The 24,643-nt window shown below is 41.1% G+C and overlaps 1 protein-coding gene across 1 annotated transcript in view; it reads right to left on the bottom strand.

The window, feature by feature from the left end:
* The window catches only part of TBXAS1 (thromboxane A synthase 1), a gene marked incomplete at both ends in the record, with an annotated part of 227,535 nt that extends 211,531 nt beyond the window's left edge, over positions 1 to 16,004 (bottom strand). The window contains one exon of the mRNA XM_082280876.1: positions 15,907 to 16,004. Coding sequence (XP_082137002.1) covers positions 15,907 to 16,004 — 98 coding nt within the window. The remainder of the gene's footprint in view (positions 1 to 15,906) is intronic.
* Positions 16,005 to 24,643: the final 8,639 nt, after the last annotated feature.

The raw sequence follows: 24,643 nt of genomic DNA, 5'->3' as shown, positions 1-24,643 counted from the left end.
GTTACTTGCTTGCTTTTAGATAGTAAGGCTAATGACCCTTCAAAAACAACTCCAAAATGTGCTGTGGTGACATTCTATAAATAGTAAGGGCTGGGAGTTCCCTTTTAATTTCTTTTTTGGTAGTCAACAGTAAGGAAAATGAAGATTTCAGTAACTTATCTCCCTCTTCTTGTGCATTCATATCCAAGTACCAAACTTCATATACTAAAGCAAAGCCAGAGCTGTACCCATATTCACCTGTGCCACTGCTGAACTCTCTGTTCTGCCTAGGGAATTCCTCACACAAACCATTAATATCTTGGTGGTTAAAAAAAAAAAAAAATATGTTTGCATATCCAAGTTTATGAACTCAGAATTATTCTGTAAATAATGTGTAAAAGTTGGAGGTAAGGGAAATGAAGCTATAAACGAATAGCACAACAAATGACCTAATGAAAAGATACACTGTTCATGTAACTGCTCCTTCTAATATTAAAAGAAAGGATGAGTGAACACTTGTTAGAAACGTGTCTATTAAGAGACACATTTGCAAGAATCAGTGTTTTGTACAACTTTCTTAGGCCAAATTTCAAGTTTCAGTTTATACAGGCCCTCACCAGGATAAGACTTCCACCAATCCAAGCCATAACTGAGTTTACATCTTATTCTGAAACACAGTCAAGATTAAAGACATAATAAATTCAGGAGCTGAAGAAACAACCAGACAAAAAGTGATGCATCATCTGAGACTTCAGCTGAGGACAATCCCAATTTGTTTTTTGCTTCTGCAAAGAGATTAACTCATTGCTAAAGGAATGACCCTAATTACTGGGCTTCCACTTTGATTTTTTTTTAGATAAAGCATGCACAAAAATATTTTTAAGGGAGAGAGAGGGGGGGAGGGAGGGAATGGGGGGAGAGAGAGAGAGGGAGAGAGAGATGCTCATAGGAAATGTAAACGACAGCCAGCTAGTAATTGAAAGAAATAATTGTTTCCCATTATCTCTGACAGGCAAAGCCTAGATTTGAAGTGAAATTGCAAAAACACAAATTATGCAAGACGTGGCTTCCATCTAAGAAAAAGAAGTCTGTTTCTCTGAATATTGCAGTTTCAGAGTTGAATGCACCCATCTTGGGACAAGTTGCTAGCCAAGTTGGACCACATGTATTCCTACTCATTTTTGAACACTGCTAAAAATGCATTGGATTTTCACACAACTGGTAGCCAAAGCTTTGTCTGAATAGACATTGTCCATGCAATGCACGCATTTAATTTAAAGTATATTATTCAATTTGAAGACTGCACTACTCAGTGAGATAATGCCCTGTAGTTTCAACTGAATAAGGTTTCATAAACAGTTCAAGGAGAGGAAGGCTAGTGGGAGACTAGTTGAAATTAAATAAAGCCTCTGAAAATAATTAATTACACCATGTACTACCAAAATCTCCTAATAAAAACAGAACAGTCAGAACATGTCTGAAGCAAAGTGGCCAGCAGATACTCCAGGGAAGGGATCTGGCCCCAGGACTGTGGCCTGGTTGGCCAGTAGGAAAGTGCTCTGGGCATGCTGGGAGCTGTGCAAGAGGACACGCAGGCATGATCAGGCTTGGCAAGATTAGGTCAAGTGAAACATCACATAAACATGATTGCAGAAATAGCATCACTGACAATCTCCATCAATGCATCAGCAGGCTGAGCATTCAGAGTTTCGCTGTCCTCGTGCAGATCCTCAGCTGAACAAATAGCCATGACCTGCTGAGATGTGGTGCTGTGGCTCCAACAGTGCCTGTGCTACCTGCAGCCCCTCTGGTGAGGTACTATTCTTACATGAAGGGAATACAGCCTGGCACCTACCCCAGGTCCTGACCGGATCGGCAGTGCTCGAGGTGTCTCCGTAAAGGAGGAAAAGAACCACTACCACCATGGGAGGGATAACTTAGATGGGTTGAAGCTCACTGCCTTGTCTCTGCAGTTGGAAGCACTGAGCTCTGTGCTTGGGCTGCTTAAACAAACTCCTGCTCAAGCACAGACTGAAAGTTCTCCCCAGCTAGTAGAGACCTGAACTTCTTCCTGTTCCATAGTTTTAATAGCTTGTACAAATAAAAACAGTAAAACAAGCAATGGTCTTGGCCCACCATTTAGCACCTGGTTACACTTCAGCTCAGTTCCAAGCAACTACTAGAGCCTAAGGGTCAAGACAGAGCATGGGGAAAGCTGTGATTGATTGATTGATTGATTGATTGTGTTTTCATAGATCTTCTGATATCCAGCCCCCCCAAAATTCTGCAGTACTCCAGAGCTGCTCTCCAGATTCAGTGTGACAGGACTCAGTGATGTGCTGTTGTCAATAAGTGCATACACTTCATGCTTACTTGCTTTGCTTAAAGTACAAATCATAAATAGTTGTATGTGACAAATTTCCCAGTATTGAACCTTCACGGCTGCCAAGCAGCATGCTGCAGAACAGAACAAGGAGGGCTATAATTTTCTTTTCTTCGTTTTGTTATTTGACCTTCAATTTTTCACTTGTCCTTGGATCAGTGTGGAACTAAATATAGTCTTTTCAGCATTATTTATATGTTTAACCCAAAGCTCCCCATATGTGTCAAGGGACTATCACAACACTGTTCTAAATTGTTTTAACAGCTTATTTTAAATTGAAAAATGTCATTTTTGAAAAACCATTGTCAGTTAATTATGATTCCACAAACTCCTACCAGCTCTCTTGTGTCTTGTAACAATTTGCTCACAGCCTCCAAGACAAAGCCTCCAACTTGCTCAGAGAAAGCTCTTGAAACTGCCCAGCCCTTGAAAATGCTGACTGATCTTTAAATTAACACAATGATAATGATTTTGGCCACCAGCTATTTACAAATGCAATGCAATTTACAAACAAAACCCCCCCTAGATGGATCAGCTGCATCCTTGGGGATCAACAGTCATGGGGTTAAAACATCCCTTAGTTTGCAGAGAAACAATTCACTATTTGGAATTGGAACCAAAACCCACCACATTCAAAGGAAAGTCATTAGTGTCTGGTTACATACAGTAATTCCTCCTGAACTGAGCAATATATTTTTCAGTCAAAAGGTCTTTCCCAAGCAAGGAAAAGACAAAACAGTCACTGTAATGATCCTCTGTGAAACCTTGAGAAAGGACATTTTCTGCCTCGGGGGGTGGTTCTCTGGTGTCTATATCAGCTACAGAGCTAACCAAAACAACAAAGAGCTGGGTGGGGGGACAGGTACAGGGGCACACACAGACGCAGACAATTTCTATCACGTAAGAGTAATTTCCCCTATATCATCACATTCTGCAAACAGCATCAATTTTCTTTTATTTACATAACCAGTGTGAGCAACTTCAGAGAAGGATTTATGGTGCAGCTTGGGTTTCTGTGTGGGTTGCTCTTTTATTGTATCAATATTATGTTCAACAACATTTTTTAGTCAGAAAAATGACCGTGTGAAAGTTAAAAGGTGGGAGAATTATGTTCTCAGGTAAGAAAGAAAAAACCCCACAATACTGTTTTATTACTGGTCTAAGCAATGCAAGCCAAATTCAGCCTATGAATTTAAAGGGCTTGCACTAGTAAATCAGCTTAGAGCTGTTATTTAAGAGTTCAGAATTTCTTGGATAATTAATGAGACAAGCTGTCCATGTAAACTTTACCTAAATGGTTTTACATCTTACAGTCAGCTCTATAAGTTGACCCAAAATAGTGCCACACAGAAAAACAATCAGCCACTGCTGCCAACAATTGCGACAAAATTTCCCACTATTAACCACCCCCTTTAAATCTAGATTTTCGAAAGAACTAAGCACCTAAAATATTTTACTTCTTTGGAAAAAAAAAAAAAGAAGAAGTCAGCTATGTTACAACACAGCTTTCATTTCCTTAAAGCTCTGAGTTCAAACTCCATAGATGTGCAAGCCTAAATGCTCAGACATAAACAAATATCCTTGGGAAACACTTTCACAAATATAAGTTAAAAAAAAAAATTGATTCATGTGCACTTGTCATTCAGGGAAATTTCTAGTCAATTATTTTGCTGCTCCCTAACTTTACCAGGGCAATTGAGCAAAGTAAACAGAACTCCGTTCTCACGCAAGTTTGAGACTCTGTTTCAATGATTCAGCAAACTCAGGTTTAGGGCAAGAAGCCTCTGATCAAAACCATCTCAGCCATACCACCCAAAGAATTGATCTGGTAGAAAAAAGTTCTTTTAACTGAAATTTGTTAATATGGAAAAGTGAACTTCAAACCAGATCAGGTACAGCCTTTGTTCTCCCGGTAGCACAGCAGAAATTGTATCAGTTACTTGTCTTGCACTCCAGTTAAACAAATCAAAGTGGTGTCATGTGCCCAGCCCTGTCCAGCTGAGGTCTGCCTTGGAGAACGATCCGGTGCTGATGAGTGTGAACCCGCAGCCAGCTGCTGCAGTCACAGATCCTGGAGTGGTGGGGAGAGACTGCAGTTTTTCAAAAACACAGAACAACACATCAACACCAGAATGAAGATATACAAGCCAAAACTGAGGCAGCATCATAAAATACACTCAGGGCCAATAGCTAATGTCTCTGTTATAAAAATCCTATTGGTTTTACCCAAGGTTATTTCCTTAGCTGCCAGAAGTCATTTGACTGGAGATGGGATATGGGGGTTGCTTTGGGCACTGAACATGATCTATCCAATGATCAGATCAGTTACGTTTGGCTGCTTATTTAGAAGCTGTTTGTTCTGAGTCACTCGCTATGTATTTATATATAGGTGTAAATGTATACATACATGGATATTTGCAAGGTGTTTACATGAAAGCTCTCAGGAGCTTTTTGGATGTCAAACCACAATATCTTCCCTCAGTTCTAAACTGTGCTTTATCAAGATGACCAAAAATAATGTTGCCAAATTTTACTGCCCTCCTACCCCCCCGCCCCACTAAGTTCCAAGTTCCTTCACGTCTCAGAGGCTACTATTGATGGCAAACAGACAGTCCATTAACCTAGCAATGTTCAAACTTTTATCACCTTTCTCTGCCCCTGCAAGGATAGATACTACTTCCCCAGGCTCCAGCTTAGGAACATCTGGCTTGGCCACCCTCCTCCTGTACAAAAGCACATCTCAGGAGGGGGAGGTGAACAGAAAGATTCTGCTGAGATAAGATATACCTCCAGCTGCACCTCTGCCAAAGGCTGACCTGCAACTACTCCTTCTTGAGTTCTTGCCGTACACTTTACCTACCAGCTCCTCATCCAGACAACCCCTCTGCTCTTTCCCTTGCATGATCTCCTTCCATAGTGCCTCAGGGTCTCAACCCCCACCCCCCTGCAACTCTTGGCCATCCACCTGAACCACGGCGAAACTAAAACAGGAAAGCAAGAGGTGCCATCAACCAAGGGCTTACAACAGGCTGAAGGCGCCAATTCCTATTGCCTTCCACCAGTCTCATGCCTGCAACAAGCTTGTGCCCAGCCACAAAGCTGCTGCAGCACTGAAGAGATCTCCTCGCTGACATAGGGACACCTGCAAGCACACACAGGGCAGCAAACTCTGAGCAGTTTCACTGTACTCTCCTCTCTGCCATGTTTATGAGGCACTCAGACTCACTCAGATTATTTCTGTCCCTCATCCTCCCACGGACAATAGTCCAAACCCATTCAGAGGGAAGATGCAGTGGTTGTGACTGCAGAGTTCCTCCAGCATATCCTCCAGCACTGCTAAATTACACACTATTAAACAACCAAGCATCTCAACTTTATTAGTAATCTTATTAATACAGCACTGTAAAAGACAAAAAAAGTGGGGCTTTTTGGTGGTTTTTGTTTATTTTTTTATGATGAAGCTGCCACTGTCTGGAGGAAACCTGTGCTTTGCACACACAGAAAGGCACACACGTATTTCATATGGTGCATTGCAAGCTGCACGGAATAGAAAGCAGCTGGAGGAAAATGGCTATAGAGAAATGGTTCTCCTGGGCATCATCTGTTGATTTGTTTTGTTTATAGAAGGAATGAGATTTTTATCTCTGCTCAAAATATAAAATGCTTCCATGGCACTGAGCTCACTGCTTGGCTATGCTCTCACTCAGGAACGTAAATAAAAAGGGGGAGAAGGAGGGAGAAGAAGGCTTTACTGCACAGAATCCCTAGCAATGTCAAAAATTAAATAGAAAATGTCCACCAGTGACACAGTTACAGCTTGAAATAGGAACTAAGTCACCAGCTACCATGGAAATAAAGGCCTCCTTACCATGCTTGTTAGTGGCTTGAGTCTCCTAAATCTGAGGAGGCAGGTTAGGGATAAACTACCCAAATCCCAACTCTCAAATCTGAGACTGAGTCCTGGCAGGATGAACATACTTACACTGTAAATACCCCTGTCCTTACAAGATTCATGGCCTGTGAAGGCACAGGTTCCTACAGTCCTTCCACCATCTTGTGCCCACAGTTAAAATTCCAAGCTTGCTCTGAAACTTTGGCTGGGGAGGTTCCTCACTCCTTTGTGCCTGACACCCCAGGTCTGAAGGTCTCTTTCAGTCAATAACAGATCTCTGTGTCCTAGGAGAACACCAGATGGCTGGTTTTCCACTCAAATTGAGAGCACATCCATTTATGTTACACAAAAGTTGTATCTCAGGAAAGAAAATATATTGTGAAACCAGCGAATACTTAACTACTGCTAAAAATTTAAACTTTTTAAAATTTTAAAAGACAACTATTGAGAGACACAACTACAAAAACTGTGAGAAATTACCTGAGGACTAAAACTTGCTAGTATACAAACAAATTTTAAAATACTATTCTTCTGAAATGGGAAAGGCTTGAGGTTTTTTGCCATAGCTAGGAATATTTTCCTAAAACTGAGGATTCTTTATCTTTGCACCACCTTTTCCTAGCTCTGAAGAGGAGATGAGAGAGAGCAAGCCAGACACATAGAAGTGAAGGCTGCTGAATATTACTCCAGAACAACCCTGTTTCATGAGCTACAGAGGGGATCTGAAGTCTTTCTGGAACCACCGAGAGGTTTTTTCTTCTTCCTAAAGCTGTTGGCCAGAGCTCTAACCTGAATGGCTACTGAGCAACAATTGGTCAACTCAGGGTCCCATACTGAGAACAATTCATCATAGCTTTCAGAGACATTAATCAATCCAGCACAATAGTGTTACAGTCACTGAAATCTATCCTAAGATAAACATGCAGCTCCTCAGTTTTGCTACCATGAAGCTTATACTGAGAGCTCTCTTGGAGAGATTGCTTGATCTCAAGCCATGATGAGTATTTCAGAAAATCTTAAAACAGAGATTTGTTCAGGTCTTTGGAGAACAAACAGGTCATATCGATATTTTAAAGATGGAAGAGGGCCCTTGTAGTTTTGACCACCATCATTCTCTGTCTGTCATGCTAGCATGCAACCCACTGAGGATCCTTTAGCTGCTCATTCCTCTCCCAGGATGGCTTTATTTCATGTCTTTCCCACATTTCAAACCACATGCCTCGACGACCTCTTCAATTGTTATAACTCTACTGAGAGGGTGTTTATATAAAAGCTCTTTGGAGCTTTTTGGATGCAAAACCACAAACATGCATGCACAGATTACATCAGATTTATTGCCACCAAGTAAGTTAAAACAATACTGAGGGTTACAGGTTCAGAACTCCGCCAAGAGTTCTCATCCAAGGGCATTCATTCAGCAGGAGCCTGCGATCATACAGTTACCAATTACTCATCTCCTCTAAAGTCCACTGCCTTTTCATCCTTCCCATGCCCCTCAACTCATAAAGAGCATCACAAGGTTTTTAGTAGCTGAAAGGGATTATTCCTTCCAAGGAAGTAGACTTTACTTTGTCCATACAAGCAAGCACACAGCCACTGCCCCATTTCCTACTCCCAACATACATCTCACTTCAGCTCCTTTCTTCCAGCCTCAATTTACCCAAACATACTTGACCTCAATCTGTAACAACCCACTACAAATTCACATGGAGTCATATCCTGCTGTTCCCAGTCATTCTTCCCAGTCCCTTCCAACCCATTGCTGGGCATCCAGCTTCTTTTCCCACCCAAGCAAAAAAAAGCAATATAACAAGTTCTGCCCTTTTCCTTGTTTGTCTCTTCCTTGCTCCCCCAACAGCTTCAGAGGTTCTGCAGAACCATGAAAGCAGCAACTAGCTGGGAAAGAAACTACCAAAGGAATGGATATGGAGAATCTCCCACATGCTAGATAATCCCTTCATTAAAACTCTTGTATTCCTATTGACCTGCACATCACTCCAGTCATAGATAACACATGTCAAATAAACAAGTAAGGCTTGAAAGAAACTGTCAACAGTCTAAGCAATGGCATAGAAAGCGAGGGAAGGAAGAGGCAGACATGGAACATCATTTTCTCAAGCTCCTCCGCTATTCCTGGGTAAGTGAAATAAATGCATATCCAAACCCAAACCAGAAAATATTTTGAGCTCTTTCAGCTGTCTCACAGTACTTAGCACATACTGAGCTCATGGAACAGTAAACTTTGTTTTCAATAGAGAAAAAAAAACAAAAACAGAACCAAGGAGATAAGAGAGAGAAAAATCCATCTAAAGATTTTGGGTATGTCAAGGGGAACTGATAAAAAACAATCTCTCAATAATATGTCAATATTTTAAAATATTTTTCAGACAGCTCCATTAAATACTGTATAAAACTTCGCTGCAGAAGATCAAGGCATGGCAATCAAAGGCATAAATTACCTGTGAGCCAGCAGAGAGGACAAAACAAACACTGACATGGATGAAGTCTGATGCAAAGACAAAAAGGAGTGAAGATGAATATGGGAAATTTTTTTTAAATGATGGGAGCAATGTTAAAGGAGACAAGAAAAGAGACAACATAGATTTCAGCACTCTGAGGAGTTCTAACCTGTCAAAACTGCCCACTGTTTTAACTTTTCACTTAAGAGGGAACACAGGCAGGCTGGCAGGACACTTTGTGTGCTATCTGAAAGTGGAGTGACAAAAATCCACACACCTTGAAGCACAGGGGGAACAACAAATCCCCCCAGTGCAGGGCAATCACAGGAACGGCCAGTATGCACCCCTGGGGTTCAGGGAAGAGCAGAGCTCATGGCAGTGTTTGAAGCAGACCTGAGAGGCCCCTGTGAGCCTGGCAATTAAATGCACAGACACAGCGAGAGACAGCGCCAGTGCAATGGGATGGAGTGCCCCACTGCTTGCAGAGCTTTCTCTCTGAGGAAGTTGTTTACATTGCCTTCTCCCACCATCTAATTTCAATTCCATTTAAAGCACCACCAGCAGGGTATTAAGTTCCTCATGTTCCTAATACTGTCAGTAGATGGAGGCAGGAGCTCCTAGAAGATAATTTGGAGTACCGAAAATCACTTTGAGAGGGACCCAAATATCCCCAAGTTAAACAAAGCAACCTGCCTGAAGGCAAAAAGCAGATCAAAAGTTAAAACCAAACTGCTGGTCCAGAAGAGCTCAGTGAAGCTCCAGAGCAGACTCTCAGGCAGAAGTTGCCTGATGGAGAAGTCAGAGTACTTCCCTCCCTTGCTGGTCTCTCCTGCCTGTGCAACCCAGCTGAGACCAGACCCAGGCCATTGCAAGCCCCACAGGAGGGGGAAGCAGAAATGGGACGGCTCAAGGGCTGTGTCCAGCTCCTATTTGCTCTTGCGGCATTTGTGTGCATTATCCAGCTTTGCAGCTTGTTCCACTGGACATGGATCTGGAGATCACAGCAGAACACAGGTAAATATACTTGTTTCATGAAAGGACGCCATCCTATCCCTGCCTGTCTGCCTTTACATACTATTAAGGCTCCAATCTCCATGCACTAAAATCAAACTATGCTTTAATTTGGGATTTAATGGGGAAAGGCATGAAAAAGTTCAGGGAAAAATGAAGACCACAAGGAATTAATAGGCCGGAGATTGACTTTTTTACACAGTGTTTTTAGGGTAAAGTGCACCTTCACAAAAGCAAAAAGCTCAGCAACTACTTGAGGGCCTTCAAATAAACACTGCTGGACACGTAATCTCTAAACTGAAAACAAAACAAAACTTTAATATAGACCATTTCTGAGTTTTGCAGTGCAGTGCAACCCAGGAAAACCAAAGCTGCACAGCACTGAAGACCCAGCTACATTTGTCTGAATAACCAAGGTGTTATAACAGCCTCTGAGGATACCCCAGAGAACCTAGCTCTGAAGCTGTGATAGCAACAACAGAAAACTGTTCTGCTTCTTCCCCAAAATGTAAGATAATTTTGCTTACCTAAAAGCAGCATAATCAGGGCACTGAGTGAACTTCATTCTGGATGATCAAATCTACTTTGTTTTCAGAGAAATAAAGTATTTTGTCACTTGTGGTATGGCACTTTTCCAAATTATAATTCAGTAATTCAGCAGTATAATTCTGCTCCTCAGGCTCACCTAGAGATGCTTGATTTAGCTCCAAGACAAGGCCATATATTGCACAGCTGTGGGATCAAATTATGTTTGACACATTCGTGGGAATTCCAGATTTGCTTGATGTGAAACTGCATGACAAAGACAATTCAGAATCTTTTTATGTTTTTTCTGTCATCAACATCAGTTTGCTGATGTTTCTTGTTGAGTCAGATCCTTCTAGCTTTTCTAATGGGACATTCAAATAAAGGAGGGAAGCAGAATGATTTCCACTGACATAATGGCCATTTTAGGAAAAAACCAAAACAACCACCAGCTGGGGTTAACAGAATATTAAAAACCCCAAAACTTCCCAGCCTTCTGACCCTGTAAACCTGATGCTGGGTTCACTGCAAACTGAGAAGCTACAAGGTTGTCATAGGAGAAGACTCATTAGGGACCATAACCTTAGGTCCCAGCTCAGAGGTCAGACATCGCTGGTCAGAAGGATGTGGGAGATGGAGACAAGTCCAGCAGCCAGAGCCCAGGAGCAATACAGGAGCACCAGCCCCCGAGCACTCGCTGCCTACGGAGCTGTGCCTTCTGCCAGAAACAGAAACGAGCAGGTTTTGACACCTGAGCATTAGGATGCCTCTCTGAACCTCTCACCTCAAAGAGCCTGATATAAGAGCAGAGCTGTACATCCTTCTGAATGTTTGCTGATGCTCCACACCCAGGCCTGTTTCCAGCCAGAGTGGTCATTGCAGCCCTGTGCCTTTGATGGCAGCAGTGCCAGGTGGAAAAGTTAGGGCCTACCTACCCAGAAAGGATCCAAGTTTTGTACTGCCTGTCCCTGGATCTGTCCAGAAGCATTATCTGGATGTGTTAGCAGGAATAATCTACTTCTCTTATGCCTGCACTCAGACCATAAGCCTAGATCTCTAGCTGTCAAACATCTTTCATAAACAGTGATCTTTTGAGGGGAAAAAATTGGTCCAAGGTCTAGTATTAGGTGGCATTTACTTTAGAAAAAAAGAAGGTTTAGCTAACTCAACCCCAAACAGCAAGGTTCTGCAAAACCAGAATGAAGCTTTTGCTGAAAAAAGATTACCTCTAAACATTCCCTTTAGAGCCCTTTCCAAAACCACAGATGCAAAGTAATGCCAAACAAGCAATGGTATTGAAGTCACCTGTATGGAAATACTTCCTTGTCCTGAGATCAACTTCTGGCGTGGGTTAGTACAGGTATGGCACCAACTGATGAACTCTAATACGTGTGTCCCATGTCTAAGAATGTCCCCCATCCACCTGTATGCAAATGTCTACACTTAAGGTCAGAGGAGGAAAAATATTAAGTTCAGTTTTCATTCGTTTTTATCAGAGACTGCAAATTCTCTGGGTCAGGATTGATTTGTTCTGCACTGAGTGGACAGTACCTTGATCTAAGGGGACCCCAAACCCTTAGTCTCTCTATACTTGTCCGTAGCACAAGCGATCATTAATATTACTTCAATGTAAAAATGACATCTTTCTGAATTACTTAGCTTTTCAGAAACAGACAGGAACACCACTAGTTTATGTTTTGCTATGTTTGAAAGCATGCAATTAGACATGGATCTTGCAAACATAAACAAACACTCCCATCCAACCTCCATGTTTCTAAAAAACCCCAGGTTTGTTTAGACAAGGGATTGATAATCCAGTTTGAACACAGGTATCTGAATGCTGTGACAGCTTCTTCATAATGCTCAGCTTATGGTACATTAAACTTTAAAGCAAGATAAACTCCTGCTTTCATTTTATCAAACATCTACCCAGACAGCAAAAAGAAAGACACAAAGCAATGTCTGCAGCTACAGCCAAGTATGGGATATCCAACTCAGCATATGTTTGAAATTAAAATGAACAATATGTTGCATAGATATACTACTGTATTTTTCAATGGAGAATATCACTAGGATTTGTAAATGTTAAGCTCAGTCTTCCCTTAAGAGTTTGGTTTTATTTCATGCCTAAAAAAACCCCCCTGAGATTCACAGAGATTAGGCAAATAGAGACAGCAGTGCTCACAATTGAGAAAGCAAGTGCTCTTAAAAGAAACTGCTCCGATAATCAGTTTGTGTGGAAGAAATCACAAGGCAGGACATGGACAAGACATTTTTTAAGAGCGCTAAATGTTGTGCCACTGGTATTACTGAACTTTGGTAGTTAGCCATATTATGCCTTCCTGTGGTCAATAAAGCAGTAGCCTGTCGATCACAATAATAATGATGTGGCAACAGACATTGAAGAATCCATGATAAGAAATCTGCAAGAAGAGACTTTTACCTACAGAGAACAAGTAGTAAGAATGGGGAGAGAAGCAGATAACTAAATCCTTCAGGAATGGGGGATAGCAAAGAGGTTGGAGCAGCCTCTTAACAGATTACCAAAAAACAACTTCCTGTTCAAATCCAAATAGACTATGTACCCAAAAAGCTTCATAGCTCTTTCTACTCCCAACATTAAATCAACTACCATAAAAAGCCTCTCCTTAGAGCTGACTTAAGGTCATGTAGAAGAAAAACACTGAAAAGTTATAGTTGCTCCACTGATTTAAAATTGATACACTACGCTACAAGCAACACCTTCATATTACACTGATAACAACGCATGAGAAATCAGAGATGTGCTATTACATGATTTGTTATAAAGAGTTTTTGATGATCTTCATTGTACCATAAATAACTGCCCAAAAAATTATCAAATCATCCAAGTTTCTTCCTAAGACTTATAACTTCAAGTTTATTTTATGCAGCTACAGCTTCTCCTCCCTTTCCCAATCAACCCTTTCTTCTCTCCCTCTTTCATATGACCTCACCATACCCAAAAATGTGAAGAGATTGGCCTTATCACAGCTTAGCAAGATACCACCTGCCAGCTGAACTGTGACAAATCCCAGCTGGCCTTACAATACACACACTAACAGGGACTGAGGCTGAGCCAATGGACAGCAGCTCAAGGCTGTCATTTAAATCACAGAGTACCCCCATCCACAAAAACCATGCTAAGGAAAGAGCTCAAAAACATGAACATTGCCATTGCCACATTCCTATTCTAGTGTGCATTAGAACTTTTGACTCTCTCCTCTACCTGCAGCTGCCTTCTGTTGAGCCTTACTAAGCCTTTCACAGCCAATAAGGTGGACAAACTGCCCGTTCTTTGCACTCATACAACAGTTGACACAACGTGACCTCGATCAATCATAAGCTACAATCATAAGAAAATTTACAATAGCAAATATTCATTCCTCCCTTTCCCCAGGATTGCCCTTCTAAAAAGATACAATCCTGGCAGAAAAAGCTAAAAAAAAGAATAATTCAGTAGTTATTAAAAAATTAGGATAAGGCTTATAAGGAAAACCTCAAAGGAATTTTAAGAGTTATTACTTAATTATTACTCCTGCCATACACAACACTCATGTTTTCTAACTCCTAGAAGAGCCAGATAATCAGGTATGCAACACGACTGTAATAAAAACATTCCCTAGAATTAGAGACCTGCATTTCTATTAGCAACCATTTTACACACTGTTTAAATAATTCCTTGAACCCAAGGTTTCAGTCATTGTCATGAATAAAGGAAGATGTGAGCATGCATTGAGTTTTACTGATTTGTTTAAACAAGCATGCAGTATAAAAAACTTTAACAAAATAGACTCAGATTAGAAAGCTGACAAGTTTGAACAACAACTACCATGCTTACAGATGTGTTTCAAGACTTTAACCTTACGGGCTCAGTCACTGCATTTTACTGAGATAAATAGATCTGAACAGCTCAGCCACCAGGCAAACCTACCAACAGCCCATAGCTTATTTCATTGCAGGTTTAAGAATCGCCAGCTTCCCATTGGAAGAGTGATCTATATGCACCTGTATTTAATAAGCTACTTAAAAATCAACTTGAATCTGTAGTTAAGAGTATAAAACACTTTCCCCACATAAAACTTTGGCATACTTTTCTTGGTGCTTTCACAGAACTCACCTTCCACCAGACACACTGAATGGGGTGTCCCTACTCTTAGACAATTTCCCACCTCACTGCTAAGTTGAACTTTTTGAAACTTTTATGGTAGGCACTCCATTCAGCAGTAACTGACCACAGCCATGAGTCTGGTTTAACTCTGCAATTAGAGCTAGGTTTGTTAATGACCAGACCAAATGTGCACTAAACCTTAACTTTAAGGGGAGGAATAGTCTTCCCCAAACTGAACCAGAAAATGAGGCCCTGGGCAAGCACACACCACACGGTACCTGACATTTACAAGGAGCAGTTCCAGGTCTTCAGAGGTCTTGGCACATCTGGACATGCGCTATGTGGAAGTATCGGGCTATTTCAAATGACTCACAGGTGGCCAGATCTCACCAGCTGATCTGCTGCTTTTCTGAACTGTGGATGTGCCTCTGTCCTCCCTCTCTCCCCCTTACACTCCCAGAGATGCACAGGTCTGCAGCTAAACAGCATGGTCTTACTTAATGACCTAGAACTGCCATTCTTTTTCCCAGTAAAATTCAGAGGAAGTAGGACTTGGACGTTTGTGATGATTTGGGCAGATCTTGCTAAGAAAGCTGGCTCACCCACCTATTTCATACAGCAACACACGTCAAATATGGGTTTGACCCTTTTTAGTCTCCCTAGACCCTCCTGGACACAGAAGGAAGCTGAATAAAGCTCAACAGGGTGAAAGAATGACAAAATATATGCAAAACGATCTGTCATTTACATTGCTACAACAATTGTGCTGAACTCATGGTGCCATCACTATTCTCTTCCAGATTACCTTTGGATTTCTGTTGGATTTTTTTTCTGCAACAGTCCCTGAAACCTTTCCTTGAACACTCATACAACTGAAAAAACCCCCATTCTTTTACTGGAAGGCAGGATTTGAAGAGACATACAAGTAAAAAAAGTCAGAAAAACACTCCCCGTTCAGGTAATTTAATTTCTGAAATAAACTGTCAGGAGAGGGTGAGGGTTTTTTCATTTCAGCACAGCTCACTGCAATGCCTACTGTGCTAAGCATTAGGGCTGCTGTTATTCTGATTTGTATCCACTAGTCAGTGTGGAAAGAACAAGAGAGGAAATTCAAGCAGCAGTTAAAGTGTCTGTACACTTAAGCCAAAGAACAACAGTGCAGCATAGTACAGAGAAGAGAACCAACAAGTACTTGTTTTCTTTCTGACCTGGACCAACGTTCCTGCTGCCCAAAGAAATTAATAAGAAACCAACAAATAAGTTCTTAATTTAGAATAAGTTCTTAATTTTTGTTAGCAGTTGGTAAAGCACTTACAAGACAGTATTTCAAGGAGAAAATTCTCTAAAAGCATCATGAGTTTTCTGAGTATTTATTGCACCCTCTGCAGCCAAACCAACTCCCCCTCCATTTCCCTCTTAGGCAATTACCTTCCAGTTTCCCCTCATGGATAAAAGACTCTACAGATGCTGGTGGAGCTTCAGCAGGGTTTGTGCCTGATGTGCAGCCCACATCACTGTTATCACTTACCAATACAGCAGGACCAGGAAGATCGCCAGCAAAGCCAGGGTAACTGTGGTACTGTTCATTTCTAGGGAGGCAAGTGCCAGGAGATCTACAGGCTCCATTTTCCTCCACTACAGCTCCAGCCTTGAGTGGTGTGTTCAGGGGAAAGCCTCTGCAAGGGCTGATAAAGCCTTCCACAGCTAAATGAATGACATCTGCAACAAAACAGGAACCGAGAGAGCAAAAACGTGCACAAACTGCAAACCTTTCCTCTTCTCATCAACTGCTGAACTGCCTCTGTTCTGAGACAGAACTTGAAGGTTCCCTGAATGGTAGAATGTAGCAATTTCCCCCCTCCCACTGTTATTGACTGCCATGCCAGTAAATATTTACATACCCACCGCTTGAGACATCAGTGTTGCTGAATAGGTTTTTAGACCTCAAGTATGGGAAGCTGGGGAATGTGTGGGGAAAAGTAATGGGGAAGACAGCCTGACCATCTTGCAGATCATGGGAGAAAAATATAAAGGCACTTCAGGGGTGCCCTGACATACACACAGTGGCATTCTCTAAAGTAACAAAACCAGAGCATTTTTGCAATATTAAACTTCATTAGCACTTAATTTCCAAGCTGGTTATACCATGTAAGAATGGAAAAAGTAAACTTAAAATTACCACAACCAAAAGGAGGAATTAGAGGAAAACTGGTCTAATGTGACTTCTAGAATGTATATAAAGATAGAAATAATGAGCAGAAAACCTCAATTTTTTGGGGTAGTACCAGATCCATAAGTCAGTATCTGCCACACTGATGAGTCCACACTGACAGCACTGTTTGGCTGTATCATCTCAAGTTCATGAGTCCTACAGCCAATTTTCCTGGCTCAGTGCACTTTCCCCCTTGCGGGTATCACTAACCAGTCTCTCCAGAGATATGCTGGCTACCCTTAGGTTGTATTTCTAGTATCAGATTTAACATCAATATGGTCAAATCTACTATCTCTGCACTCTGGCACAGTCAGGCTGCCACAGCCCCTTGAACAACCCGCACACAACCATCAAGTTTTGACTGCAGTTCTGGAAATGGTTTGTTCTCCATATATGAATTCTTCAGCTTTCTTCCATATTTTCCTGCCTGCAAACCTCAATCCTGTTTTAAGCATCTGATCCAGTCCAATTAGAAAGGTAAACCAAAAAACACACCTTGAAGCACTTCTATGAGAGCAGTCCACCAACCTGCTATACAGTAAAGTAACCAAATTCCATGACCGAAAAGCTCTTCAGGACAACATCAGAAGCAGCAGCTTGCAAGTAAACACCTCTGCCCACGACAAAATTCCCTGTACTGTCCAGTATTGTTTGTTACTTATGAAACTATGAATATTCATATATGTGCTGCAGAGTTCCCCCCCATCCTAAAAAACATATTTGAAAGTTAAGGAAATCAATGTTATGCAAAAATTTAGGTTTTGAATTATATGGTAACCTTGAGAACCAGAAATTCTGTAAAATCTGATTCTCATAACACACCCGATGAAGAGTGGTTTCTTCTGTTACTACCCCAAGAAAATAGCTTAGATTTAATGTGCAAGGCTTCTCCAATATCACTGTATTACATTTCCTGCTTTTATCAGAGAACTTAATAATATAGGTATCAAAAAAGTAAAGTCTCTAACACAATGGAGTTTAATTTTAAGAAGATTTGGCTCTACTCTAACTGAATCACTGCTATTTTGGTTCCCTGTGCTTCACAACTGCATTAATTCCCTTCCAGCCTCAGATCCTTACAGAGTAAGTAAAAGGTGTTAACCAGCTCATCAGCTCCATAGAACAGCAACGTGGTTCACAGAAAACCTTGCTTCATGTATTAACAACTCCATTGCTATTCTAGGTCAATAACAGCTCTGCTGGCTTGCTGCTGCTGGCAAATTCTCCAAGAAGAACTGCAACAAGATTCAAGACCAGTGACACAAGGAATTAATCAGTGGGCACAAGCTAATCCCAACCAGCAACCAATCCTGTGGGACTTTCAGAAAAAGAAAAAAAAATCAAGCATTGATATGTGTCAAAGTCTTTTCAAAAAACTAAACCAACCATCACAAGGGTAGAAGACAAGAAATAATATTCCAATTTCACTTTAATTTACATGGCTTTTTACTAAAAGACATTTTTCTGCACATAGAGGACAGATGTTCTCCTATTAAAATCACCTGCATGACTCCTATCAGCACACACAGGTCAAGTACAGACCTCACTTGTTTTTCAAGAAGCACTGGAGTGTTTTCCCAGTCACACTGAGACACAGGACGTATGAATAGTTCTTAACATACGCTTAAGAAAGAAAATAGGGTCTCCAGTTTGGAAGAGAACACATAATCAAGCTTTTTTTTTCTTTTCTTTTTGTCCTTTTCTGTTGCTGATGTTGGGCTTTGTTTTGTGTTACTTTTTAAGCCTCATCCCCTGTTTCTTGCTGAAGGATTTTAACTTGGCACCGCCAACCATTAAGAAGGGTGGCAAGCATTGACTCCAAAACTTACCTGGAGCACTTCCCATCACAAGAAGAGGAACTTAACAGCTATCATTTCAGAGTTAGGGACCTAGGCTCTGTGAGGAGTCGCATAAATCCTCATGATGCTTTGCAGGGTGGGGAAAAAAGGAGTCAGGGATGCAGACAGCAATGAAAACAAGCTATTTATCAATCCTGAGATTCTCTTTACAAGTTTTTTTACGTGAGAAATGTCATCCTAATTAATAGTTAATAGCACAGATATTTTTCACCAACCTCCAAGTTCCTTTTCTGGAGTCGCGCTGGCCAGTATAGTAACAGTATCAAAGAACTAGGGAGACAGACACAGAGTCCTCCCTAACAGCATGCTGGAGGAAGCCAGAGACAAGCAGAAGAGAGCCTTTTCCTGTCAGACTGCTGTGAGTCAGCACTGCTTGTATTTGAATCCACAAGGCTTCGCTCAAGATTGCATCTACCGAGGTTTGCAGCTCCTCGACACGGTGCCATCCACACTCTTCTCTTACGTAGCAATTAAAATCCACAGACCACCACCTTGTTCGTCATGGATGTTGACTAAAACCTGCACTGAAGACACCCATCTCATCCTTCATTCCCCACCACTGCCTGGGAGCTCCCTGGCAAACGACAGACTTCCCAGACAGAAGGATTTCAGTGCTGAACAGCCAGAGCTGCAGCCTGCACGCACATTCGCAGCAGTAGCTATTAAACAGGGAAGTACACAACTGCATTCAAAGTCTGAGAAGCTGAACTGTTCCTCGGAAAAAGAACAAAAACTTGGCACCCAGACAATCCAGGTTTTACAGGAAACCTTTGTGCCTCAGAGCCTTGTCTGAGTCCAGTAATATTTTCTGTAAATGCTCTTCCAAAACAATGCATTTCAACTTCCAAAGGAATACAGCTGTGGCTGTGAGCCTCAGCAATGCCTGACATACACAGGTAGTGTTCGGACATGAAATAGAGAGTTTATTAAAAAGCAGGACTATAGACCTTCCCAGTAAACCTAAATCACGTTAAGGATTTTGACCTGTCTTCAAAGCATATCAAATGGAAAGTGTAGTCTCATATTTCAGGAGCTACTGACTACACCAGCTAGACTAACCACACACTCCTGCTAATGACCAAATTCAATTCCTCTTGTGCTATTCTACCTCATATATTTTGGGTCTATAATAATCTAATTAAGGTTGAGCCACACCAACTTTATGATAGATGAAGGAAGTCAGGGAAGATGTTAAGTTTTAATTTTATAGCAGTTTGTGTCTATAGAAATTTACAGCACAGTCTTCAGATCAACAAAATCCTGCTACAGACAGCTTAGCCACGGAATACTGAAGACAAATACCACAGAACAGCTTAAAAAAAAGATTAATCAGTGACTAGTTTATGTATAAGCTTTAACAAAGCCCATGTACCGAAATGTATAAGTATATATGAAAATAATTTATCTTAAAGCAAAAACCTTTCCAAAGCCAAAATGAATTCTCAGCATCTTCAAGGTAGACCAATCAAAAAAAAAAAAAAAAAAAATCCAGAGGTACTTTTTTTTTTTTTTAATTTAAAACAACCTTAATATCCAAAGTACTGGAAATATTAATGTATTGGAATAGAAGGATTTACAACGGCCATCTGTGACTTAATTATTACTATCCCTGTTCAAGGATTGATTAAGCAGATTAATCAGATGATTCTGTACTCCTGCATGATAAACTATGACAAACTACCGAACAGACTGACCACCAAGGCATCAGAGCCTACTAATAAAGATCCTGCTCTACATTCAAAACAGACAGGAGCACCAAAAGGACACCATGAGCTCATGGGAGATTCTTGAGTCACCTTGAAAAAAGTCACTCCAATAAAGTGGATCTCAAAAGGCAAACGCGGTAAAACCACACTGAGGAGGCCACTTTCATGACACTTCCAACTGAGAAGCGGAAAGACATACTTCTACACTTAAATTGTTTTGCCAAGTCAGAACCTGGTTATATTAACCTAAATGCTTCTCAGGAAACAAGCACACAGTTTAAAATTCCAGGAAATAGCTAAAATATTATGCAAACTTATACTTCATTAACAAATTTAATCTTAACTGACTAGAAGTTATGGTGCTTCAAACTCAGCCAGTATCTTAGAGGCTAAAAAACTCATTATGCTAACTAAATGTAGTGCCACTGTACTAGGTCCCCTCTAAAGCAACAAGCTGTGAGATATCCTAGTTATTTCAAAGAACTCCTCTTAGAAATAGCACAGGTTTTGTGGTCAAAAGGAATGACAGTTTCTTCCTCTTGCTGTGAGAGTTCGGAATGAGTTTCAAAAATAAAGTTACCTTTGCTAATAGTGACATTAAGATCTTACAGCCCCTGTGAAATTCCAGAGAAAGCAGAAATTAGTGTAACATCTGCTGCCTGTCGCCAGGCATTTCTAAGCAAATTGACTTTATTAAATAATTGGTAACTTGTTTATATTTCTATAGCTTGCTGTAGAAACATTGATTGATTCAAGCAATCCTATAATTTCATTGTCCTATAAACTTGACTGGAGATAAATAAGGATTTATGTTCATGGATCAATAGCTCCACAATCACAGCGAAAGCCAAAAAACCCTGCCTAGACTAGTCTTGTAGTTGCAGAGAGACATATAAATGTTTGCCTTTGTAAAAATATTATGGTAAGAACTGCTAAGTTATAATTTCTTTGGTGAAGCTCAGTTCATAAAACACCATGAAAAATACCTAACCTTATTTGTCTGACTGAAAACCTACTGTAGATAACAAACTCCAGGCTTGAATTCTCCAAACTATGCTTTGGTGCCGGATCACAAGTCAAAAGAACTGTGAAAAACTTAACAGAAGTACCTTGTTCTATAATTTAATTAAACAAACTTATTGACTAATACAACACACTTATCAATACCCTGTCAAAATTCAAAATCACAAATGGGGAAGGCACCAACAGTCTCAAAAAACTTGAACCTCAGACAAGGTAAAGAAGTGTTCTTCGCATGAGGTCCACCACTGTTTTTTCCAAATATCACACGCTCCCAGAAGAAACTCCACAGATGTGAATGGAGGATGTGCCCATGGGTCATGGCCTTCAGCCTGACAAGAATGCTAGAATTCTTCCCATCTGGGAACTGTGGGCAGTATCAGCTCTCCCTCTATGCCTTATCTCTAACGGTCTAAAATCAGAGGGTTTGGATGCAGTTGTCCCTCTGAGATGAGTTAGAGAGCAAAAAGAGAGAGCAAATGAATGTGCAATGTATTAAATGATACAAACACGCCAAAACCAGAACAGGTACTATACCTCAGGCACTACCACTACTAGTCTCTGCACAGAGGAGGCAGTAAACTGGCAAAAAGGAGAAAGAAAGTTGGCAATGAAGCAGGTCAGACTAATACTATTGCCACAGCAATGGTTTTCATACCTCAAAAAGCCCAGAAGCTATTAGTTTACATCCACATGTAGAAATGCAACCTGACTGCAAAGAAGCTCAAACTGGCAGCAAAACGAATCACTGAGGACTAGTTCTTCAGCAGTTCTTTAGTGGCATCTACAGAACCACTTCTTAAGATGCAGAAACACCCCTTCACAGGACACTCTCCTGAAGAACACCAGGTGCAGGGTTTGGTAATGCTGCTCTGACTTCTGTAGATGTGGCAGGGGAAGCTGTTGCCCTGTTGCCTCACTTGCCTTTGAAAATGTTCCCCATGATAAGCATTTCAAAATGACAATAACTGCACTGTGAACAACCATAATGAATATTTTCAGATGGCAGTAAGAATACAAAATTTATGGGGCACTGAAACACACAAAGCTGAGACAGGACGATACATAAAACCTTCACAGTGTGGGGCAAACGCAGGGACAATATAAAGTATACTGAAACGCCTTATTTTCACTAATACCCCTATACAGAGCATATTTGCTGCCTAAATGTATGCATCACATGATGAATAATTCTTGGTAGATCATGCCAAATATTCTCAAAGGCCTTCTTACCCATAGGAAAGGGAGCACAGATAACTAACATGCAAACTGCAGCCCCCTTATACACGGCAGAGGAGCACATGCAACATACGGGCAGCTTTACTTCAGCCTTTTGTGCTTTCCCATGCATTGGGCTTTTTTGCTGCAGACTTTTCTGCTGGCCACTTGTACACTAATTCACCAAATCAGAAATCCCTTCAGCTATCTCATTCTCAGCAGACATGCTGTAACATGGACATGCATAACCAGTGAGGGGAGAGAAAAAAAAGAGGAAGTGGAAAAAGGAAAAAATTATGCAATCACAAAACCAGCACTTCCAAATCCCAAGTTCTTTCTGAAGTCTTGGTTGAGTTTTTTTCCTACAGCACTGGTTGTTCATTTGTGCAACTGGGACAAATAAGGGGGAAAAGACTGTCAAGCTCAAAGCAAGGAAAAAAGTGCTCAAAAGCTGTGAAACTCAAAGGATCAGGGCTAAAATACTAATTAAACTATTTTAATTGCTCAATTTAAAAAATTGCATGTTTGTCCTGCAGTCTCATGAATCTGAGAGTAAATTTGTGATTTCTGAATTCTTGAGGTTAGCAATACTTGCAAAAGGGCATGAACCCAATAAGCTGACCTATTAGCCAAGGGAAGAGAGGTTAAGTGGAAGACTAAATAACCTGATGTTATGAGTTGAAACAGCAAGAAAAACTTAGTCTCAACAAGATTTCAATCCTGCTGACACTCCTTTTAACTTCATCTCTCAAAGTGTGCTGTAGTTGGGATCTTAGCCTAAAGTTTACAGAGTCCGGCCTCCTTCCTACCTTCTGATGCCTTCTACCACGTGGCAGATAAGCCTGGCCTTATATTGTAGCTGGGCTAGTGCGAGAAGGAAATATGTATCCTTCTCAGGGTATAGGGAACTTTCTCCTCAAGAGCCCCTGCTCTGTCTGTGGCAGCTCAAGCTAACTAGAAATGCCAGGAACTACCCAGATGCATGACAGACTAGCTGGGTCTACTTCACACAGCCCAGGGACAGAGGGAGGTTATGGTGAGCTGTAATTCAGAGGGGCCCCCGTGGATGTGCATGAGTATTCTAAGGGTCTAGCAAGGAATTTTTGTAAGTCTGGTGCAGGTAGATGCTCTCTGTCCTCGTGTGATGCACTCAGCTCTGTGGAGGGGCAGCACCAACTCCAAACATGAAATATTGTTTTTCTCTCAGTATATGTAACTCCAGTGAACCTTACTGAAGCACTGAGGGTACACTGAGAAGATTACACTCCTTAATGCGCAGTTACAGCTGTACTGTAAATGCAACATTACACATTTTCTATTATGGTTCAAGAACACTCCGCTCTTCAAGACTGTTATAAACCCCAGAAAACAGGGGTTTATAATGGAAACACTGAAACACTCAACTCTAAAAACCCCAGCAGAGAGGAAATACAGCTATAAATTCAGCTTTTCTTTTCCAGCATACACATTGGCAAGTTATGAATAATACGTATTTCTACACTTACAACAGACAGAGACACACACACTGCTTAGCGTAACCTCTGCTGTGGAGGTGGAGGATGGAAAGAGCTCACAGTGGAAAGAGCAACCTTTCTTCTTGTGTTTTAGTTACTGCAACTGCAATAATGACATAAACCCAGAAACTGAAATTTAGTAGCCTGTGCACCAGGGTTTCAAATGTGCTTTTTTCAGAAAGGGTGGGTTATGTTTCTGTGGTCAGCAAGAAAAAGACATGAGCCCCCTCAAACCCCCTCAGCCTTATTTGTTTTTAAAAAAGAATTGCCTGTTAGGATGCTGTTTAAATGACATTGCAAATCAGCTTGCTATCCATTCAAAAACAGATACTTTCTATATATTCTCTTCTGCATATAATCTGGTGCCTATCTTCTTAACGCTACCAAGAAGCAAAATTTGGACTTGTAATTACTGGGCTTGCTAACGTAAAAATCCCCGCTCTGTTTGGTAAGAGAAACATGGGCATGCAGCTGTACTACCACTGTGGCTGAGGCATTTGAGGATTTCTTTAGATATTATTAGCAACTGCAGAGGTGGGTCAATATAATCCCATTAGCCATATCACACTGTTTGATTTCTGATGTGTATGAAGAAAGGAAAATAAAACTGACACAATTGCTGGGAGGAGTGCTGATGTTGGGCAAACAGGAAAATCCACGCCTGTTTTAAACACTGCAGCCTGACAGTCAGATGGGGAAAGGTAGAGTAGGGAGCTCCATCCACCTTCAGCACCAG

Source organism: Coloeus monedula, assembly GCF_965178545.1.
Source record: "Coloeus monedula genome assembly, chromosome: 4".
NCBI classification, from domain to species: domain Eukaryota; kingdom Metazoa; phylum Chordata; class Aves; order Passeriformes; family Corvidae; genus Coloeus; species Coloeus monedula.
This window is presented reverse-complemented; position numbering and strand designations above follow the sequence as displayed.